This window comes from Tyto alba, unplaced genomic scaffold (assembly GCF_018691265.1).
Source record: "Tyto alba isolate M040663 unplaced genomic scaffold, T.alba_DEE_v4.0 Super-Scaffold_46, whole genome shotgun sequence".
Lineage (NCBI taxonomy): Eukaryota > Metazoa > Chordata > Aves > Strigiformes > Tytonidae > Tyto > Tyto alba.
The window spans coordinates 15,825,074-15,842,615 of record NW_024881322.1 but is presented as its reverse complement, the minus strand read 5'-3'; the positions used below and the strand labels follow the sequence as shown (position 1 = coordinate 15,842,615).

At 44.7% G+C, this 17,542-nt stretch overlaps 1 protein-coding gene across 3 annotated transcripts in view; it reads left to right on the top strand.

Annotated features, from left to right (window-relative positions):
- Positions 1-16,878, top strand: part of EGFR (epidermal growth factor receptor) — a 159,640-nt gene extending 142,762 nt beyond the window's left edge. For 2 of the 3 annotated variants that reach the window (XM_042806548.1, XM_032987020.2), the window contains exons 19-28: positions 69-167; positions 4,740-4,925; positions 8,266-8,421; positions 9,303-9,378; positions 10,658-10,804; positions 13,401-13,498; positions 13,954-14,121; positions 14,216-14,263; positions 14,364-14,469; positions 15,491-16,878. In XM_042806548.1, the coding sequence (XP_042662482.1) occupies positions 69-167; positions 4,740-4,925; positions 8,266-8,421; positions 9,303-9,378; positions 10,658-10,804; positions 13,401-13,498; positions 13,954-14,121; positions 14,216-14,263; positions 14,364-14,469; positions 15,491-15,867 (1,461 nt within the window). In that variant the 3' untranslated portion in view covers positions 15,868-16,878. The remainder of the gene's footprint in view (positions 1-68; positions 168-4,739; positions 4,926-8,265; positions 8,422-9,302; positions 9,379-10,657; positions 10,805-13,400; positions 13,499-13,953; positions 14,122-14,215; positions 14,264-14,363; positions 14,470-15,490) is intronic. The other variant, XM_042806549.1, reaches the window with a different exon arrangement.
- Positions 16,879-17,542: the final 664 nt, after the last annotated feature.

Below are 17,542 nucleotides of genomic sequence, written 5' to 3'. Positions count from 1 at the left end.
ATGTGTAATTGTGAGAATCAGCCTGTTAGGTATGCGACAGAGTAACTCTTTGTACTTCTTTTTGGTAGGGACTTTGGATCCCAGAAGGGGAGAAGGTTAAAATTCCTGTCGCTATTAAAGAGTTGAGAGAGGCTACGTCACCAAAAGCCAACAAGGAAATACTTGATGTAAGTTTTCGTGTTTGTTTTGTCAAGTTGTCAGCGGTCTGTGGATTTTCCTCTGTAGCAACTAAAGGGATTTCAGGATTTTGGATGGGAAGAAATATTTTGCAACCCAAAGCGCATTCTCTATCTCGAAGTACTGGGTTTTGCAGCCCTGTCTGTGAAGTGCTTTTATGTCTCCTATGAACCCCTTGCTCACGGTCCAAATACTCATGTTATACTCATGGGGTAGGACCTAAGGAGGGTCCAGGACCTTACATTTACAGCTAATTCTGTTTTGTTTATTCTGATGTTTCAGGCCTTAAATTGTGGCATTCATTGCCATCATGGCAGTAGAACTAAAACCATTAAAAAATATACCTAACGATTTTTGAATCCTGACATTGCAGATTGTCATAAGCTAGTTGCTTGGTTACACAGGATTTAATTAACTATAATTCCAAAAGAAAAATATCCCAGCTGTCTGATTTCTCTCCTACGAACAGCAAGAAGCTTTCTCACTTCCTGAAAGAGGCACGGGAATTTTATTCCCTTGCTTGGATATAGCTCATCACTTCAGAAAACAGGGAAAAAGACTGTGGGACACTGTTTCAGGAGGCGATAAATGTGTGAGTTTACAATGGGTCAGCTGTCCTAACTCCAAAATTCCATAAACTTGGAATAGCTAAAAATGTGCACTCTGCTGCTAGATCTGAAGCAGCACAACATAAAGCACTGGGGATATATATTTCGGTGACAAGAAATGTGAGGTGTCTGGGGGGGGGGGGGTGTGGGGGGTGTGTGTGTGTCCTGTTCAGCCCTTCGAGCCCCGTGCTGGAGCTTGCTGGGTTGCTCTGGAGGGCTGCTTAGCCCAGGGCCTCCCCGAGCAACACAGCGTATTTGATACAGCTGAAGTCTTTAAGCTTCTCCTTGCTAGACCCGCATGAGTGCGCCTCTAGGAAGCATAGGTTGGAAACCTGGATTGGCACTTGTTTGCAGGGTGCACGTCTCTGGTACGTCCCAAACAGACCTGTAAAACGCAGGTCCACAGCCTGGGACAGCCTGTTTGTGTGGAAGTGATGGCTCTTCAGACATGGGGAAAACTGTGGGTTGTTTTTATTTTGGTAGGAACTGAACCATCTTATAAGGAAATTTATTAAAATACATACTAATCCAGCTTTGGACAGCAAATGACGCTTCAGGTAGGAGGACTCATCTCAAATGGTTCAAGCTGACAAAGATCTTAGCAAAAGACTGAGTCTCATAGTGAGAAGTGTCAGGATTAATGGCTGTGAACACACCTACCTGTGCTACTGATGGTAATAAAGCACACTGGGTTTTTCCATCACCCTGAATAAACAGTGTTATTCCAATACATTACTTCAAGAGGTCATGTGTTATGTACCAAATGATTTGATACGTGTATTGCAGCAATGCAAAAGAATAGGTGGTCCATCTCAGAATCCACACACGGAGCAATATCCGTCCTGAAGTTGCCGGTCTCAGCCCTTCCCCAGGTCCCTGACCTCGGAGCAGGCTGCGCTCCCTCCCTTCGCTGGCGTTCCCCGCATTGAGCTCAGCTGCCTGCCCTCAGCTCTGCCCCTCATTTCCCTCTTCACGGTGGTAGGGAGCATAACACAGTCTTCACAAAGGATGCTTTGGCCTTAACTGCATTAAATCCCTGTATGCTGGAGGAAGGGTTAATGAATAAGCCTACAGTGCTGCATCCTGCCTTCAGCAGATCAAGATAGTCACACCACAGGGCAGGGACAGTAGATGCAGGGACTGCGTGCTCTTCAGTGATACCAAAGTACTTTCTCTTTTCAGAGATGTTTCTGTAGCATATTCCCTGCATTGTCTTTTCTTTTCCTTTGAATTGGGAGGCTTAACAAAAAGCTCTTGCTTTTTTTTTCAGTTCTGTTTATTTTTTAGATGATTTGGTTGGTGGAATTCATTCTATATTTCAGAAGAAAATTTTAAAAATGGGAAACCAGTGAAAGAATTCAGAGGGGTGATTCCAAAAGCTCCTCTCAAATCAGATTTTTTGCTACACCACCAACTTTTCAAGGTCACTGAAACCTCAGAGATAATGATGTCCAATTAGAGATGATTTGTCTTACAGAAACACGCTAGGTATAGAACAAGCACAACAGCTTTAGCTCATATAATCCAGGCGAGCTCTCGCTGGCTTTATTAGGGTAGGGCTAACTCAGAAGACTGTTGTTGAATACCAAGCATACTTGGAACAGGTCAGAGCGTACCACAGAGATTTCCAAGATAAACAGTTGAAACAAAGGCCCACTTTAATGTCTTGGGCTACTTAGACGGACCCACGACCGCACAATAGCTCCCTTCTGCTCCCTGTGAGGAGGCAGTGGCCTATTTTACTTTGCAGTATCAAATGTGATCGGCAGCGTCGACGCTTGGACACTCTCCGAAAGCTGTGTGGCCCGTACGCCCACCCCGCTCTTTCAGCATCCCAGTTCTCAGCCCCCAGGGTCAGCCCTGCGCGGGCTGCGTGGCAGATGGGCAGTGAGAACAGCTCCGAATCTGCAGATTTTTCCCTCCCCCTTCCCCCTCCCGCTGAAAGGAATACGATATGGATCTGAATCCCAACAGGAAGCAAGGCAAGGAACAGACACCCTTCATCGGTACGCCAGCTCGGTTTGGAAGCCTAAGGAGATTTAGCATGTTTCGGTCTCTATTTTCATCTGAGCATCATATAGTGGATTTGCACAGTTCTCTAAAAAACACTGCCACAAATACCTACATAACTGAATAGCATACTGTATTCTTGCTTTATCTTTCCTCAGGCTAGCCTATAGTATCAGTGTTAGCCTTAACAGAAGGTTGTTTTTCACTGCCCTGCTCACATCCTGCAGTAGGTTGGGGAGCCCTTAGCCAGTTCTGCTAGAGATCTTCTTCAACCTGGCTGCCTGCAGACCACTTTAATCCCAGAAGCTCCAAAACACAGATACTAAATGCAGAATTGGCACCTTGGAAGAAAACTGCATTACGTCATGTTCTGCTTAGGCTGGCACGTCAGACAACAATACCAAGGCCAGAAAGAATTGCTTAAGAATTGGGGTTGCTTATTTCTTGAACGTCATTGCTTTAATAACTTTGTTTAATAATAGTTCCTACCAGCTACACAGCTATGTGACTTCTGTGGAAAGCTTGTTAGATGATGAGTAAAGTGCTATGGTATTTCATTTCTTAAGCTCTTAGAAAGTGCAAATTTGCTCCCTTTCCCTGCCACAATAGTGGCCTGACTTTTATTTTAGGCTTCAGGGGGTTGCTAGCCTAATGTTGAATTGCCAAGGGATGATTAGTTGGTGTCACTCCAGATGCTGAGTTAAGATGCTGACCTAAAAACTCACTGCATGGAAAAATTCCCATTTACTTCCCATTGTGTTGGTTTTCAATCAAATGGCTTTAAAAATGTCTAGAAGTGAAATACTGTAAATCATACACAAAGTTAATTAAAAAAAAAAAAAAATCTTCAGCTCTTATTTTTTCCCCCTATTGAAATCCATTCTTTGAGCTTGCACTTGACAGCAGATGCCAGTATAAATATCGATTTCAAATTTAAATCCTAAGTAGTTTTTGCATGCAACACCCATGAAGTTGGGGATTTTCTCCTGTGGCCATGTTAAAAGACATATTCAGCGTGTCTGAAGGGGCCTCTCTCCTACAGAAGAGCAAAGGAAGAGGAGGTACTTTGGGTACCATAGATAGGTACCTAAAGCTACATAGGGTGAATTCAGGCTTGAAAGAAGAGTTTTTCACATATTTATGAAACTCAAACCCAAAATTCTAGTTGACCAAAGGGTTTATTATGCTTAGGCTCCCACATTACAAGCACCTTCCTGGTATCATTTGCATTGCTATATGCTGTCTAAAACAGCTTTTCCAATTGGGGACACTATTTTCAACAGTGTTGCTTAAAGTAAGACGTGTACTGGGACTTCTAAAGAGGTGAACTGATTATTAACCTGTTTGGTTTGACGTGGACTGAAGAACAACATGGTCAAAGAAACCTTATCTCTTAAAAAGTCGAACTGTCAGTCCCATCATAAAGGACTTTTGACTTTCTGGGTTAGTACTAACCTGGACAGAGGGACAGAGGTCCCAAAAGTACTGATTTCCAGTCAGTTCTGTGGAAGGATTTGTGGAAGAAAAAAAGGCATATGACACATGTCCACAAGATGTATTGCCCTTGCAATTAGGTGCTCAAAACTATGACATCCCATCAGCTTCCAGTTGATGTTCTATTTGTTAATTCCTCCTAGGTACGTAAGTTTTGTCCCCAGGTTTTTTATGTCCCATATTTGCTAGGTGTTGCAGTAGTGGGAAACTAGCTCTTCTGAGGCATCCCAACAATGTTTCAGTGTTCAAAATCTGGACCTTCCACTGAGTGGAAAAAGCTTGGTCCACAGAGTGGGAAATACAAGTATTTTATATGTGATACAGGGCACAGAGTTTGTGTACAGTATTTTAGCAACCTCTTGAATGACCAATTTATTTTATACTGCCTCCAAACAACTCTATCACACCAAAGGGAGTGTTTCGCATTGCTTTTTTTTCCTTTCTTCTCAGGAAGCCTACGTGATGGCTAGTGTCGACAATCCTCATGTGTGCCGCTTGTTGGGAATCTGCCTTACTTCTACTGTTCAGCTCATCACACAGCTGATGCCCTACGGCTGCCTCCTCGATTACATCCGAGAGCACAAGGACAACATTGGCTCCCAGTACCTTCTCAACTGGTGTGTGCAGATCGCAAAGGTAAGAGGACCGGCACGCCGTCAGATCAGCTAAAGCTCAGACATGGAGATCCGACAGTGCGTAGTGTATTTGTTTACTTATGTGTCTCTTTAAGTCTTTATATTTCACCACATGGTTCCTAGAGACCTTGTACGTGACAGTAAGCGGTTACTTTGTCTTAAACAATTTGCCATTTTCAAGCTGCTTTGCAAACTTAACTACTCTTCAAAATGCTCCTAGACAGCGTCGTATTATCACCAAGGCGATTATGTCCAAACCAAACACCCTCTAATGAAACAACAATGTGATGCAACGAAGCTGTGTCAGGGAAGGGAGTAGAATTTGGCAATTGCCATACCGAAGTGCTGCTTCCATCAGTAGATTTCTTTGGGCTGTGCTGTGGGGCAAATGGTGATGTTGTCCTTGTGTGCCTCGGAGAATGACCCTGATTTTTCAGGCTAAAATCTCTGAGGTCCAGGGATCAAAACTGCTGAGTAATAAATTCCAACTCCATTCTAGCCCAGGCTGGCTGTGACCGAAAGACGTTCAGGCACCCCAGAGCTGTTCTGTAATTTATATGCACTGAGCTGGTGCCTGTAATCTAATTAAAGTGGCCATAGTGCCAAATAAAAGACTCGTTATCACACCTGGCACTGCTTGCCAAAGAGAAGAGCAGCAAAGGAGACTGAAGTGCAGCCTCTAGCCCTCAGCAACAATATGCTGTGTTTGGAAGGCAGTTATCCATTTGCCAGCATGGAATAATGGAGCAAAACCAGAAAAAAATAAGTAGCTGGAGTTTGTTGGAGATTTGTTGTATGAGATGGCAGGATCCACAAAACCCGGCTGCTTTAAGGCCACTTATTTCGGGCATGATGGTCTGCACGCTAACCACACACTTACAGCCTTATCGGTCCCTCGAGACCTTGTATACATCCCAGGCTCACCCAGCCGTGGTTTGCTTTCAGGAAACGTGCTGAGGACCTCAGAAATGTATCCACCAAAAGTATACAGAGCTCATTTTTCATCTCAGTGTGTGTACTTTTTTACAACATGCTCCACAGCAAGTGAATTTTAATTTCTACGTCCACCAGGGATGTGAACTGCCTTTTTCTGACTCTTTTGCTCTCTTGTTTAAAATCAATTACTGCTCTGTCCTGGTTTCAGTCCCTTTGGAGGATGAGCTGGAGGCCACATTGCCCTCCTCCTCCTTGTTAATTTTTAAGGTGGCAAAATCAGTCCCCAAATTGATCCTTGGGGCATCACTTGCCTGAAAGGTTGCCATTCACAATTGTTAGCTTCTGTTTGGCTTATTTCATGTCGGTTCAATATCTGTCCATGGCAACCTCTACCCTGATGCCTGAACTTCAACGTACTCCTTTGTGCTGCTCCGCACTGAAGTTCTCCTCAAAGTGCTCATAAATCAGGCACACGGCTTTTTCCCACCAGTATGTCTGGTGTTACTACTCCGATAATGTCATGCTGGCTTTTTGGACATTCTCTGGCTCTTGAAAAATATACTTTTGGAGGGGGGAAAAAAATTGAAACAAATGTATTTATGTTTGGTAACTAACCAGCAGGAGGCAAGTTCCCTGGGAAGCTTATTTTTGTTTCTGTTTTCACAGCTTTGAATTAAGTTTTCTTTGCATCTATAAACAATATCTTTCTCTGAGGTATGGAGTCCTGTCTTTCAGACAAGATGTTATGACAGAGCATAGGCACTCCACATGCAGAAACGTTGTGAAGTAACTCTTTGAACACTAATGTCTCACACTTAATGATGAAAAACTGCTTAAATTCCAGGTCTGCACAAAATTACAGATCTGCTGAACTTTCTAGATGAGCACTTCATCGTCTTCGGTGTACGGTTATGCACGTGCACAAGTCTTTTAGCTATCAGCATCTTAGCTTAGTTTGAAACTGATATTCTGCCTTTCAGCAGCTTTGAGCATTATTAAGTCCCTGCAGCAAGGCATGTTTAGCAGGAAATTTTTTGTCCTACTGCAGCAAGATTATATGATTTGGTTTTAATTTTTTTTTTTTTTTAGATAGTCTGCTTTCTGTCGGCAGCTCAAGATTTTTTGTTCCAAGGGCTCTTCTCGCTAAAGATCTATTTGTGTAATTAAATGCATGCTCGTAGTGGCATTGCGCCAGTTTGTTTGGGTGGTTTGTTTTGGCAACATTAGCAGCGCATGGGTGAAGTTCTGCTGAGGGACTTGGGTGGAGGATTCGATGGTGGTCCAGGTTAGCAGTGGGCTTAGGAAGGGAGTGGAGGCTGGAAAGGAATTATTCCCTCCAGTGCTCTGTCATCACATCAACGTGCTCATTTTGGTGTTAACTTTGTAGGTTAAAAGTACTTTTTTGTTAATTCTTTCTTCATAAAAATACAAGCGCGTAAGCTGCTGCCAGCAGAAACCTATCAACCGGGAATAATTGTGGTTTTTACAAAGGATCTTGCAGGAAACTTAAAAATCATGAGCTTTTTGATTTCATACACCAAGAGATTGGAGTGGGGGAAAGGGGAATAATCTCTGTGGTCAGAAATGCAGCTGTTAGGTTCATACCTCAAAGCCAAACCGGCACAATTAGTCATATTCTTCCATGAGAGGCAGTTGTACCAAAAAAGCACGTATGCTATGGTGAACCCAGTCTAATCATGGGAGGCAGTGAAACTGGAAGAACTTGCCTTTTCAAAGAGGACTTGAAACGGTGTAACTCTGAGCTTGGCCATAAAATGAATTTTTTAATTTTATTTCCTTTTCTCACCGTTGCAGTAGCATGCTTCATTGCTAGCAGGGAGAAGGCAGAGTACACTGTATTGAGACACAGAATTGGCAACTTTGAACAATTAATTTATTTTTGCTTGGACCCTTCTCCCGGGCCATTAGTGTCTACATACTCTCTGTAAGGTTGGCCTGCGTGTGTATGGAAGGTGATAGTTAAATTCCGTACGGTGCTCTCCTAAAGTCACTGAGCTTGCACAAATGCAGCTGAAAGAAATGTTTGCCCCCTTTTTTGCAAGACCTCTCCCAGTTTTGTATTTCTTGAGCTAAATCCCAAAGGAACCACATCCCCCTGCTATACCTGCTACTCTCCCTTTTTTCTCCCATGGCACACGGACCCACAAAAAGCTTCCTGGAGGGTAGTAGTTACTCCTCCTTGTAACTGTGCGAGTACTCGCCCTCACCCTGCAACAAGCATCGCGTAAATCGACGCAGCAAGCCTTTTCCTGAAGGAGGGATGGGTTACCACGTGTTGATGGTGGTGTGCGCACAGCCACCCCGCAGCAGCTGACGTCGGGTAACCCGTCGGCGCGTCCAAGCTCTGAGCGTGCGATGCCCACCCGTGGTCTGTCGTGTTGCAGGGAATGAACTATTTGGAGGAGCGTCGCCTGGTGCACCGCGACCTCGCTGCCAGGAACGTCCTCGTTAAGACTCCTCAACACGTGAAAATCACGGACTTCGGGCTGGCAAAGCTGCTGGGCGCCGACGAGAAGGAGTATCATGCCGAGGGGGGGAAGGTAAAGCACCTCGGAGAAATGAGCCGCTGCATGTTCGTCGGTGTTTGTGCTTGAGCACAGGCCTGAAACGCAGGGGGGGAAAAAATAGGAGAGTGGGTTTTTCAAAGCGCTCAGCTGCCGCCTCAGCGTGCTGCCTTTGAAGCCTGTGGGAGTCCTCTGAAATCAGCCGAAGCAGCGTCGGGCCAGTGGGACTGCAGTGGGAGCGGAGGTAGCAGAGCAGTGAATGCTTTTGAAATTCCCACCCAGAATGTCTGGGAAAAAGCAAGATTATTAAAAAAACATTAAAGGAGGGGGGAAAAAAAAAAAAAAAAAAAAAAAAAAAAACCATGGCTGAATTCATCGGTGTAGCCAACACCAATAACACTGTGCAGTTTATGAAGAGAAAGGGAATGCTGCATATTTATAGCAGGAGAAAGACCTGTCAGACTTGGTTCAACACGCCTTCGTGTTGTACTACGTGCTGATGGAGAGACTGTGTCCTGCTGAGAAATTAAAAGAGAAGCTGCTTGCAAATATTGTGGAGACCATAAATGGAAACCATATGAGCACAGATCAGTCTTTGTCATATAGCCAGAGATTGGATTTGTGTCCTGTTATGATGAAAAAATAGTAATTTGACTGTTAAAAGTATTGTAAAACCAATTTGTAAGAGATATTTCTAATATGCTTAGTATTTCACAAGTTCCCCGGTTCAACATAATAAATGAGAATAATAATAGGGGACTCAAAAGTTGCCTGCTCTACCACTCAGATAGTTGTGTTTGTTGGTTGGGTTTTTTTCCCTTCTGCAACCAAATTATTGGTTTAAACACCACCTGGTGGTAAGCATCGCTGATAAATTTTGGGTCAGCCTCTTAAGGCTTATTTGTGATTTTTCCTAGGTCCCTATTAAATGGATGGCCTTGGAGTCAATTTTACACCGAATTTATACTCATCAAAGTGACGTCTGGAGTTATGGTGAGTCTAAAACCAGTTAAAATTATCGCAAATGGGTTGGAAAATTGCAGGATGTGCTAGTGACTCTACACAGTCCTTTTTTTCTGCCTATTATGAGAAGATTGAGAGATTAAACATAAACAGTGGGGCCAAATCACCTGTTCAATAAAGTACAATTTCCATGAAATTTCATGCTAGTGAGGTATAAGATGTTTTGCAGGAGATGCTTTCAGGTGATGAGCCCTCCCCTAAAAGGGGCTGCAGGTAGGAGACTCTGCTCCATTTGCTGAAGTTCTGCTGATGCTTTTCTTCAGCAACTTCATGTGAAATATAACTGGGCTGACAATAAAGCCACATAACTAGAGGGAGGACTTAAAACCACTGGCCACACTGTCAGTCAGAGTCAATTCTGTTGTGGCCTAAAATGTTTGTGCTGTCCTGGTATTGAGGGGGCAACATTAAAAGGGAAGCAAAGTGGTAAGCTCCTTAGAGAATTCATTTTGTGTTTGGTATAGTTTGTAAGCCAGCTTGAAGGAAAGAGGAGCAGAAAGGAGACTTTTCAAAGCAACTTATTCCAAAATTTCCACTCCATGAGCTCTCGTATTCCTGGAGGATATTTAATGCAGATGGTCAGATGCTGTGTCCTTTTAGAAAAAGTACAGCCTCTGGTCCTCTTAATCCATTTATGTATCTTGGCATCCAAAATCTTGTTTTGTATCCTAAGCTACCAGGCAATCACAACAGCTACATCACAAGAGTACGTGGTATGTCAGCAAACAACACTGAGGCAGCTGGTTTATACATCTATCAAAAAGTGCTCTTGCTCGTCTCCAAAGAGATTGTTTTGAAACAAAAATACAGCTTCCATTTTTAAAACCACTTGCTGGTTTGGAGTCAGGAGGCAGTAACCTGCATTTCCTTTCTGTGGGCTGGGAAGTTTGTGGGATGTTCAACATTGAGATACTAGCTGAGATTCCAGAAAAAAAAACCAAAACAAACAAAACAACAAAAAAAAAAAAAAAAAAACAACCAAAAAAAAAAATCAAAAAACAACAACAAAAAAAAAACGCCCCCCCCCCCCCCCCAAAAAAAAAAAAAAATTAAAGTCGCAATGATTTCAACCTGTTTTATTAATTTGTCTCTCTTCAAAATCAAGGCAGAAAATGCTTTTCCTGGGCAGAGCTCTGGCAATGCAGCACCTCTGGGAAATCCCCCTCGGCTCACTCCCCCTCTTCCCCCAGGCCAAGCACCCCGGCTCCCCGCTAAGCCTGGCTCACCATCTCCCCTTCCCACCCTGCAGGTGTGACAGTTTGGGAGCTGATGACTTTTGGGTCCAAGCCGTACGATGGGATCCCCGCCAGTGAAATCTCCTCTGTCTTGGAGAAGGGCGAGCGCTTGCCCCAGCCCCCCATCTGCACCATCGATGTGTACATGATCATGGTCAAGTGTGAGTTCACGTATCGGGTTGTGGGTGCTCACCTAAGTCGGATAAGTAGCACAGTTGCCTTCGTTATGTCGCGTTTCCATATGCTGTGTTCTTGGTGATCGCACAGAAATAGGGCTATGTGAAAAGAGTGGTGACACCTGAGTGTGTTCCTGCACCTTGAGCTTTAGCTGGGGACACGGGATACGGTTTCATTAGTCGCTAATTCAGCCAACTAATGTCTTTTCGCCATTCATGCCACTGGCTGATATTGTCAATTTTTTTAAACTGATATTATCAGGCAGCATAAAACAGCGTAACACCGCCCACTTTACCTGATTTTCTGGTTTTGCATGTCTAGAAAATTAAATTAACACTTCCTTCTCCTCCAGGCTCCCCCTTAGTTCAGCAACATGCCTCCCCCTGCAGTCACACACACAGACAACGTGCTCCTTTTCCTACAGGAGTGCTCTGAGCACGGGCAGCACCGTAATGGGGCAGATGCATGTGAGGATCCCGAGTTCCTCATCTGATTTCTTCCTCATTTTTAGATGGCTCCTTTTCAGCACGCAGCTGTTGCTGTAAAGTAGCACAGGAGCTGGGGGTGGGGGATCTCTGAAGCGCCTTTTGGTCATTGTTAAGGCGTATCGAAGGGCTTCAAACCCCAAACTTCCTTCTGCAACTATATCAGTTGCTAAAGTGTCGGATTACCTGGCTTCTCGTACATCTCTAGACCACGACTGCCACGTCCCAGCTCACCACCAGTAGTGCCTGGGGATGCTGATAGGAAGCCCACTAGGTGGCATTTAAGACCTTCTCACTGGAGCAAAACGTACCTGTTCCTCAAATAGGAGCCACGCAGCCCTGAACACCCCGGAGTGCAGCACTTCTGGGGAGTCCCGGAGCGCCGCCGTGTTGCCTCGTCAGGACAGGCACCGCGCAGGGAGAGCCCGGTCCTGTGCTCACCACAGCGAGCAGGAACCGGACCCGGACACGTGCCCCTGGGATAAGTGCGTGGGAGAGCAGCCCAGACCCCAAAGCAGCGTCCTGGAAACTCCTGGGGGGTCGCTGAACCCTGCTGACACCTCGGCCCTGCCAACACCTCCGCTTGCAGCGCTCGCGTCCCGAGTCTTAGAAAGCTCTGCGGCAGAGTGTGTCCTCAGGGGCTGAGCCTCCGCGGTGCTCAGGACCTATACCCCTTGCCCTGGCCTTTGGGTCAGTCCCCGTGTAGAAAGCAGGCAGGGTACCTAATCGGGTACCCGTTGCTTTTAAAACACCACCAGTGGAGCGTCCCCACCGCCTTTCGTACCGTTACACTGAACTTAAACGCAAGAGCATGAGGATATGGGGTTTGAGCCTTCCCTCTGCCGCAGCACCCGGCTGCGCATCTTTCACTGCTCTGATCACCCCGTGTTTGCAGGCAACAGCACAGCCCCTGCTGAAGCCGTGCCACTTTGTCTAAAGGAATTCAGAACTCCCGGTCATCTCTTTTATAAGCAGAGTATAAACTGAAATGTTCAAAGTTATTGCAAAACAATTTTTTAAAAAATTTATTTAAGAAGCAGTATTTAAACATAGGCAACTCAGAGAAAAATTCAGAAATAGTAGCTGCTACTTAGGCAACAGCAGCAAACTCCCAAGTGCTCCACTCTGTCTAAAAGCAAAAAGGATTTCTTCTTGAATTAGCAGGGGATCATATTTCTAGCATGGTAAAAAGTCACGGGCAACGATGAGACTTTGTCTAATGCAGATTTCAGATTGCATATTATCACTTCATTTCTCCATTACTACGGATAGGCTGTTTCTTATGAGTTCCTCCAGACACATTGAGCTTGACCTTTATTATTTTTAATTTTAAACACAAGAGACTACATCAGCTCATCTGTTAGTTGATAACAGAAAGTGTGGGTTTCCTAAGTAATCTCACATGTTTAACCACCAGTATCTTTACTCAAAATCTCTTCTAGCATGGATCCACACTAAGCTGTAGGACTTGTTTTTGTTAAAGTTCGTTTACTAATTAAACACAGCTTAGATATGATTAATCTTCCAAAAGGTCCCCAGCAAGGATGTTTTGAATTTTAGAAGACATCTGGTACAGAGGGTAGCTTCTTCTTTCAGCTTCCCAGGATTTCACGAAGCAGTGCAGTGAGGACAAGACAGTCAAATCCCTGTACATCGGCAGGCGCTCGCTGACGTTAGTTCGCTTCCCCTCCTTCAACAGCTTTTTCAGGGCAGCCTAATTTGGACAAGTCCAGACTGGGTGGCCACCCACTTGGTATCCTCAGGACTGATGCGTTATTCTCACTCAGGTGGGACCTGCCTGCCCAAGTGGAGATGTAGGCCAGCAGGAGAGGAGACAGGCTCAGCCTGGAGCTTTGCCACCATGGGGTTTTATTACCTCCTTCATTCTTCCCAAAACTGCCAAGATGTGGATTTTAAATGCTGAAATTCACACCAGCGGCTGGCGAATGAACTTTTTATGGTGGTCCTTTATGGATAGCTCCATTCTGTGTTCCACGCATGGCATTGCTCTTTTTGCTGTTACGTTTTATTTTAAGCTGTGTTTGATGGCCAAAACAACTTTATTTGTGCATTGCTTTCCCTGTTTCCCCTCCAGGCTGGATGATCGATGCAGACAGCCGTCCCAAGTTTCGAGAACTGATAGCAGAGTTCTCAAAAATGGCCCGTGACCCTCCACGCTATCTCGTTATACAGGTACTAAACCCAGTGGTAGGAAGTTGTCTGATGGGCATTTAATATGAGGCCCAAACGATTAGTAATGCATATTAAAACATATCGTATGGAGAATTTAAGGCCAGATTTATCGTTGCTTTCTAGGCCTTAAAACATTCAGCTAGAACCACAAACAGAATTTCAAGACCAGACACTATTTTCTCAGTACTGGTCCCAGTCTAGGACCAGTAACAGTCCGTACCGCAGTCCTGAGAGGAGAACAGAGTCTGATCCTCTTAAAAATGCAGCTGTTTTACAGCAGCATGGACAGAGATTGCAGGCCCAAATACCCCTAAACTCTAGGTAAATTTGGTTAAACACACAGATAAAGATTTTGCATCTTGGGCCTCTTGCTAAAATACTTAGTCTCTCAGAGAAGGGGATAGTGAAGACTAAGGGAATCTGCGAGTCCTCTCTCATGCTGACCTGTCTCACAGGGAGATGATAGGATGCACCTGCCCAGCCCTACGGACTCCAAATTCTATCGCACTCTGATGGAAGAGGAGGACATGGAAGATATAGTGGACGCGGATGAGTATCTCGTGCCACACCAGGGCTTTTTCAACAGCCCTTCAACATCCCGCACTCCTCTCTTGAGTTCATTGGTATGAAATTTTTCCTCTGTGGAAACATGACAAGCAATTTTAAGAGTGAACTGCTTCTCAGAATGTCTGTATTTTCTTTCTCTCTCTTTTTCAGAGCGCTACTAGCAACAACTCTGCTACAACCTGCATTGACAGGAATGGGGTAAGTGGGATGACCTTTAAAAAAGGAGCAACTTCTCCTGTGTGGATCAACTTCTATAAAACAGTCACTTTAATACTGATTTTCTCTACTTCCAACCTAGCAGGGGCACCCTGTGAGGGAAGACAGCTTTGTCCAGAGGTATAGTTCAGACCCAACAGGCACTTTCCTGGAGGACAGCATAGATGATGGCTTCCTGCCAGCCCCAGGTGAGTACCTCTCCCATGTTTCCATGCCACGACCACTCATTCTAAACCATTTGGTTGGTTGTGAATATAATCATTGTCCTTCCTTTTCTGTAGAAAAGAAACAGTCCATATCCTTCCTGCCTTTTTTTTTGGCTCTGTAAACGGGAGTGGAAATGTGTGCACGTATACTTTTCCTAGACTTTATCTGGCTGCTTCTGGCCATTTCTTATTTTTTGTTCCTTCACCAGCCAGGTTCCTCATGTTTGCCACATGTGCCATCTGGCTCAGGAAGTTTACGTGTGTTTAAAGCTTTCTACTTGAGAGAATATGTCCTAAAAACCAGGTTTCACTTCACCCCTTAAACCGTTTCAGCAATATAAACAGCTTTCTGGCAGTTTCAGCGCTTTCAGATGTTGATACGCAGAAGGCAGCTCACGGTTTCACATGGACTTATGGTGTAGGTGGTTGGGGAGCGAGCCAGCGAGCACCGAGGGAGCCAGTGCTGGGTTATGCACTCATGGTGCTTTGTGCCCTTAAAAAGTCCCAAACAACCCTTCCAAGAATACACCACAGCTAAAAAGGGTGAAAGACCCTGCAAAGAGATGGCATTGATGTGAAACATGGAGTCTCTGTTACTGTCAGTCCTGTATTTTCTGGGCCTTTTCCTCATCTCTAAACACTTTTCTAGGGAAACAGCTTCTGGCAGCTAAGCACCCAGGCTGCAATTTCAGAACGCTATCTGGGACATAGCTACCCACACGTCACTAAAATCAGCAGTAGCTATCTCACTCTTTCATGGTCCAAGCCTTCCTTCTGCTGCTTTGCAAGCTGAATTCCTGCAGGTGAACTTCAGGGCAGCGTGTTTGGTGCCATGGCACGGCAGTCCCTGCCTTTGGCTTGCTTCCACTCCGGGAAGTTCAGCGAGATGCTGTGCGCAAAGAGCAAGCGCCAGCTGGGTTGAAACTGTGCCTCAAGTGATGCAAATGGCTGCATTAGTTACATGTCTTCATTTCCATTCCTTTTAATTTTCTTTTTATTTCAGAGTACGTAAACCAGTTGGTGCCCAAGGAAGCATCTGCCTCAGTGGTCCAGAATCCAATCTACAACAACTTCTCTGTCACAGCAAATTCAAAGGTCCCCATAGACTCCAGCTACCAGAATTCACACAGCACAGCTGTGGACAACCCCGAGTATCTCAACACCAACCAGTCTCCACTGGCCAAGACAGTCTTCGAGAGCTCTCCTTACTGGATCCAAGCAGGCAACCATCAAATAAATCTGGACAATCCTGACTACCAGCAGGACTTCTTACCGAAGGAAACCAAACCCAATGGTCTCTTGAAAGTTCCCGCAGCAGAAAACCCGGAGTACTTGAGGGTAGCAGCACCAAAAAGTGAATACATTGAAGCCTCAGCATGACCTTAGAGAATTTTCTCTTGCAGTGAGGTGAGCCAGATTCTTGGTGAACTACGTGGCTGCTGCAAGAACGGACTCTTGCTCAGAGCGAACGGCAACCGCAATGCATCAATAAGCACACCTTTCCTTTTCAGCATGGGGGTTGAAACTGTGTAGTTTGGGTCTTTTCTTGCCCATTTCCACATAATAACTGAAGCCCGTAGCCTGCACTTGGATGCATGTTGGGATGGAGCAGGATCTTCCTGGACAGAAGTACAGATGCATTCCTTTCATTTTCAAGTGGTAGCATGGTAAGAAGCCACTGTGGGATAAACTTGAGAGCTGTACACATTGTACAGTCAAATTCCTTTCTACAGTCTGTATTTTTATAAATGTTTCTAACAGAATTTTTGGTTCTTTTACAAGATCAGATGCTTGTAGTGCTGGTCTGCTATGTGGTGCTCAGATCACCAGCAGGAAAAAAAAAAAAAAATAATGTTACCGAATAGTTTTCCAAAACTCCTGGAACAGAAATAGTTATTCCAAACCACCGGATTTTTACAAATTGTCTCCATATACTGCCTCTTGGCATGAAGAGGAGAAGTGCATCTGGGGGACATATGGGAGATTTTGCCCAGAGCAGTACGGAGTGGATTGCTCAGGGGAAAACTAGCACAAGGAGCAAAATGGCATGATGCATCACCTACTGACCACTACTGCGAAAAACTGACAGGAGGAACTCACCTCAGAGTCATCTGTACATGGCTATAAAGTGCTCGCTAGTCTGTTTTCTGATGGTCAGACACAAGACTCTTGGTTTTTTATCCCTATGCAGCTGTCAAGTTGTCAAAATGCCTCTCTCTTCTTCAACAAAACTGTTAAAGATGTTGCCGTAACTGAAAAATGAAGTGTCAAATAATGTTTAACAGACTTTAATTAAATGTCAAGGAAATGCAAACGGTGGCAAATTGGAGCATTCATGAGACAGTCTGGAAGAACTACACTAAATTAAACTTGACTAGGGCAAGAAACACAGGTAGCTCTAGCCAAGCAGTTTTCTTTCCCTTAGGGGGCCCAGAGCAGAAATCATTTTCCCCTATATATTTGGCAAAGGAAGGCATTACACTTCACTCACTTCAAGGCAGAATACTGCCAATTGCTGTACCACGCTGGGGCAGGGACTGGGGCTGGTTGCCTGTCCCTTTGGGCTTACATATTCTGGCAGTGCAGGAGGGGCAGTAAGAATAAATTATAGAAAGGAAGAATAATGTAGAATGGTGAAAAATATTATCTCCCTCTTCTGAAACACAGAGTTGCCTACTGCTTTGTTAAAATACCCAGCAACATCTTCTGTTATCAGTGTGGAATAGGCAGGCCAGGCAAGGCTAACATTTTAATAGTATAAATCAAATACAGGACAATCAGCTACTCTTTCCAGGGACCCTTGACCCAGAACCTCAAATTCTTCCGTCATTAACATTTCTTATGAATATAGGAAGAAGAAAGTGCCTAAAGTGTGAATTTAATCACTAATTCAGACACATCCCCCACCAGCAGCTTAGCAGCGCTATTTTAATCAAACCACTAGAACAGAAAGTAAATGCACATTTGGTGATTTTGGTACAAAGGCCCTTGACTAGTTGAACACTGGCAACTTGCTTGAGGGTAGCACAAGCAGCTGAGTTGCAGAGGATATGTG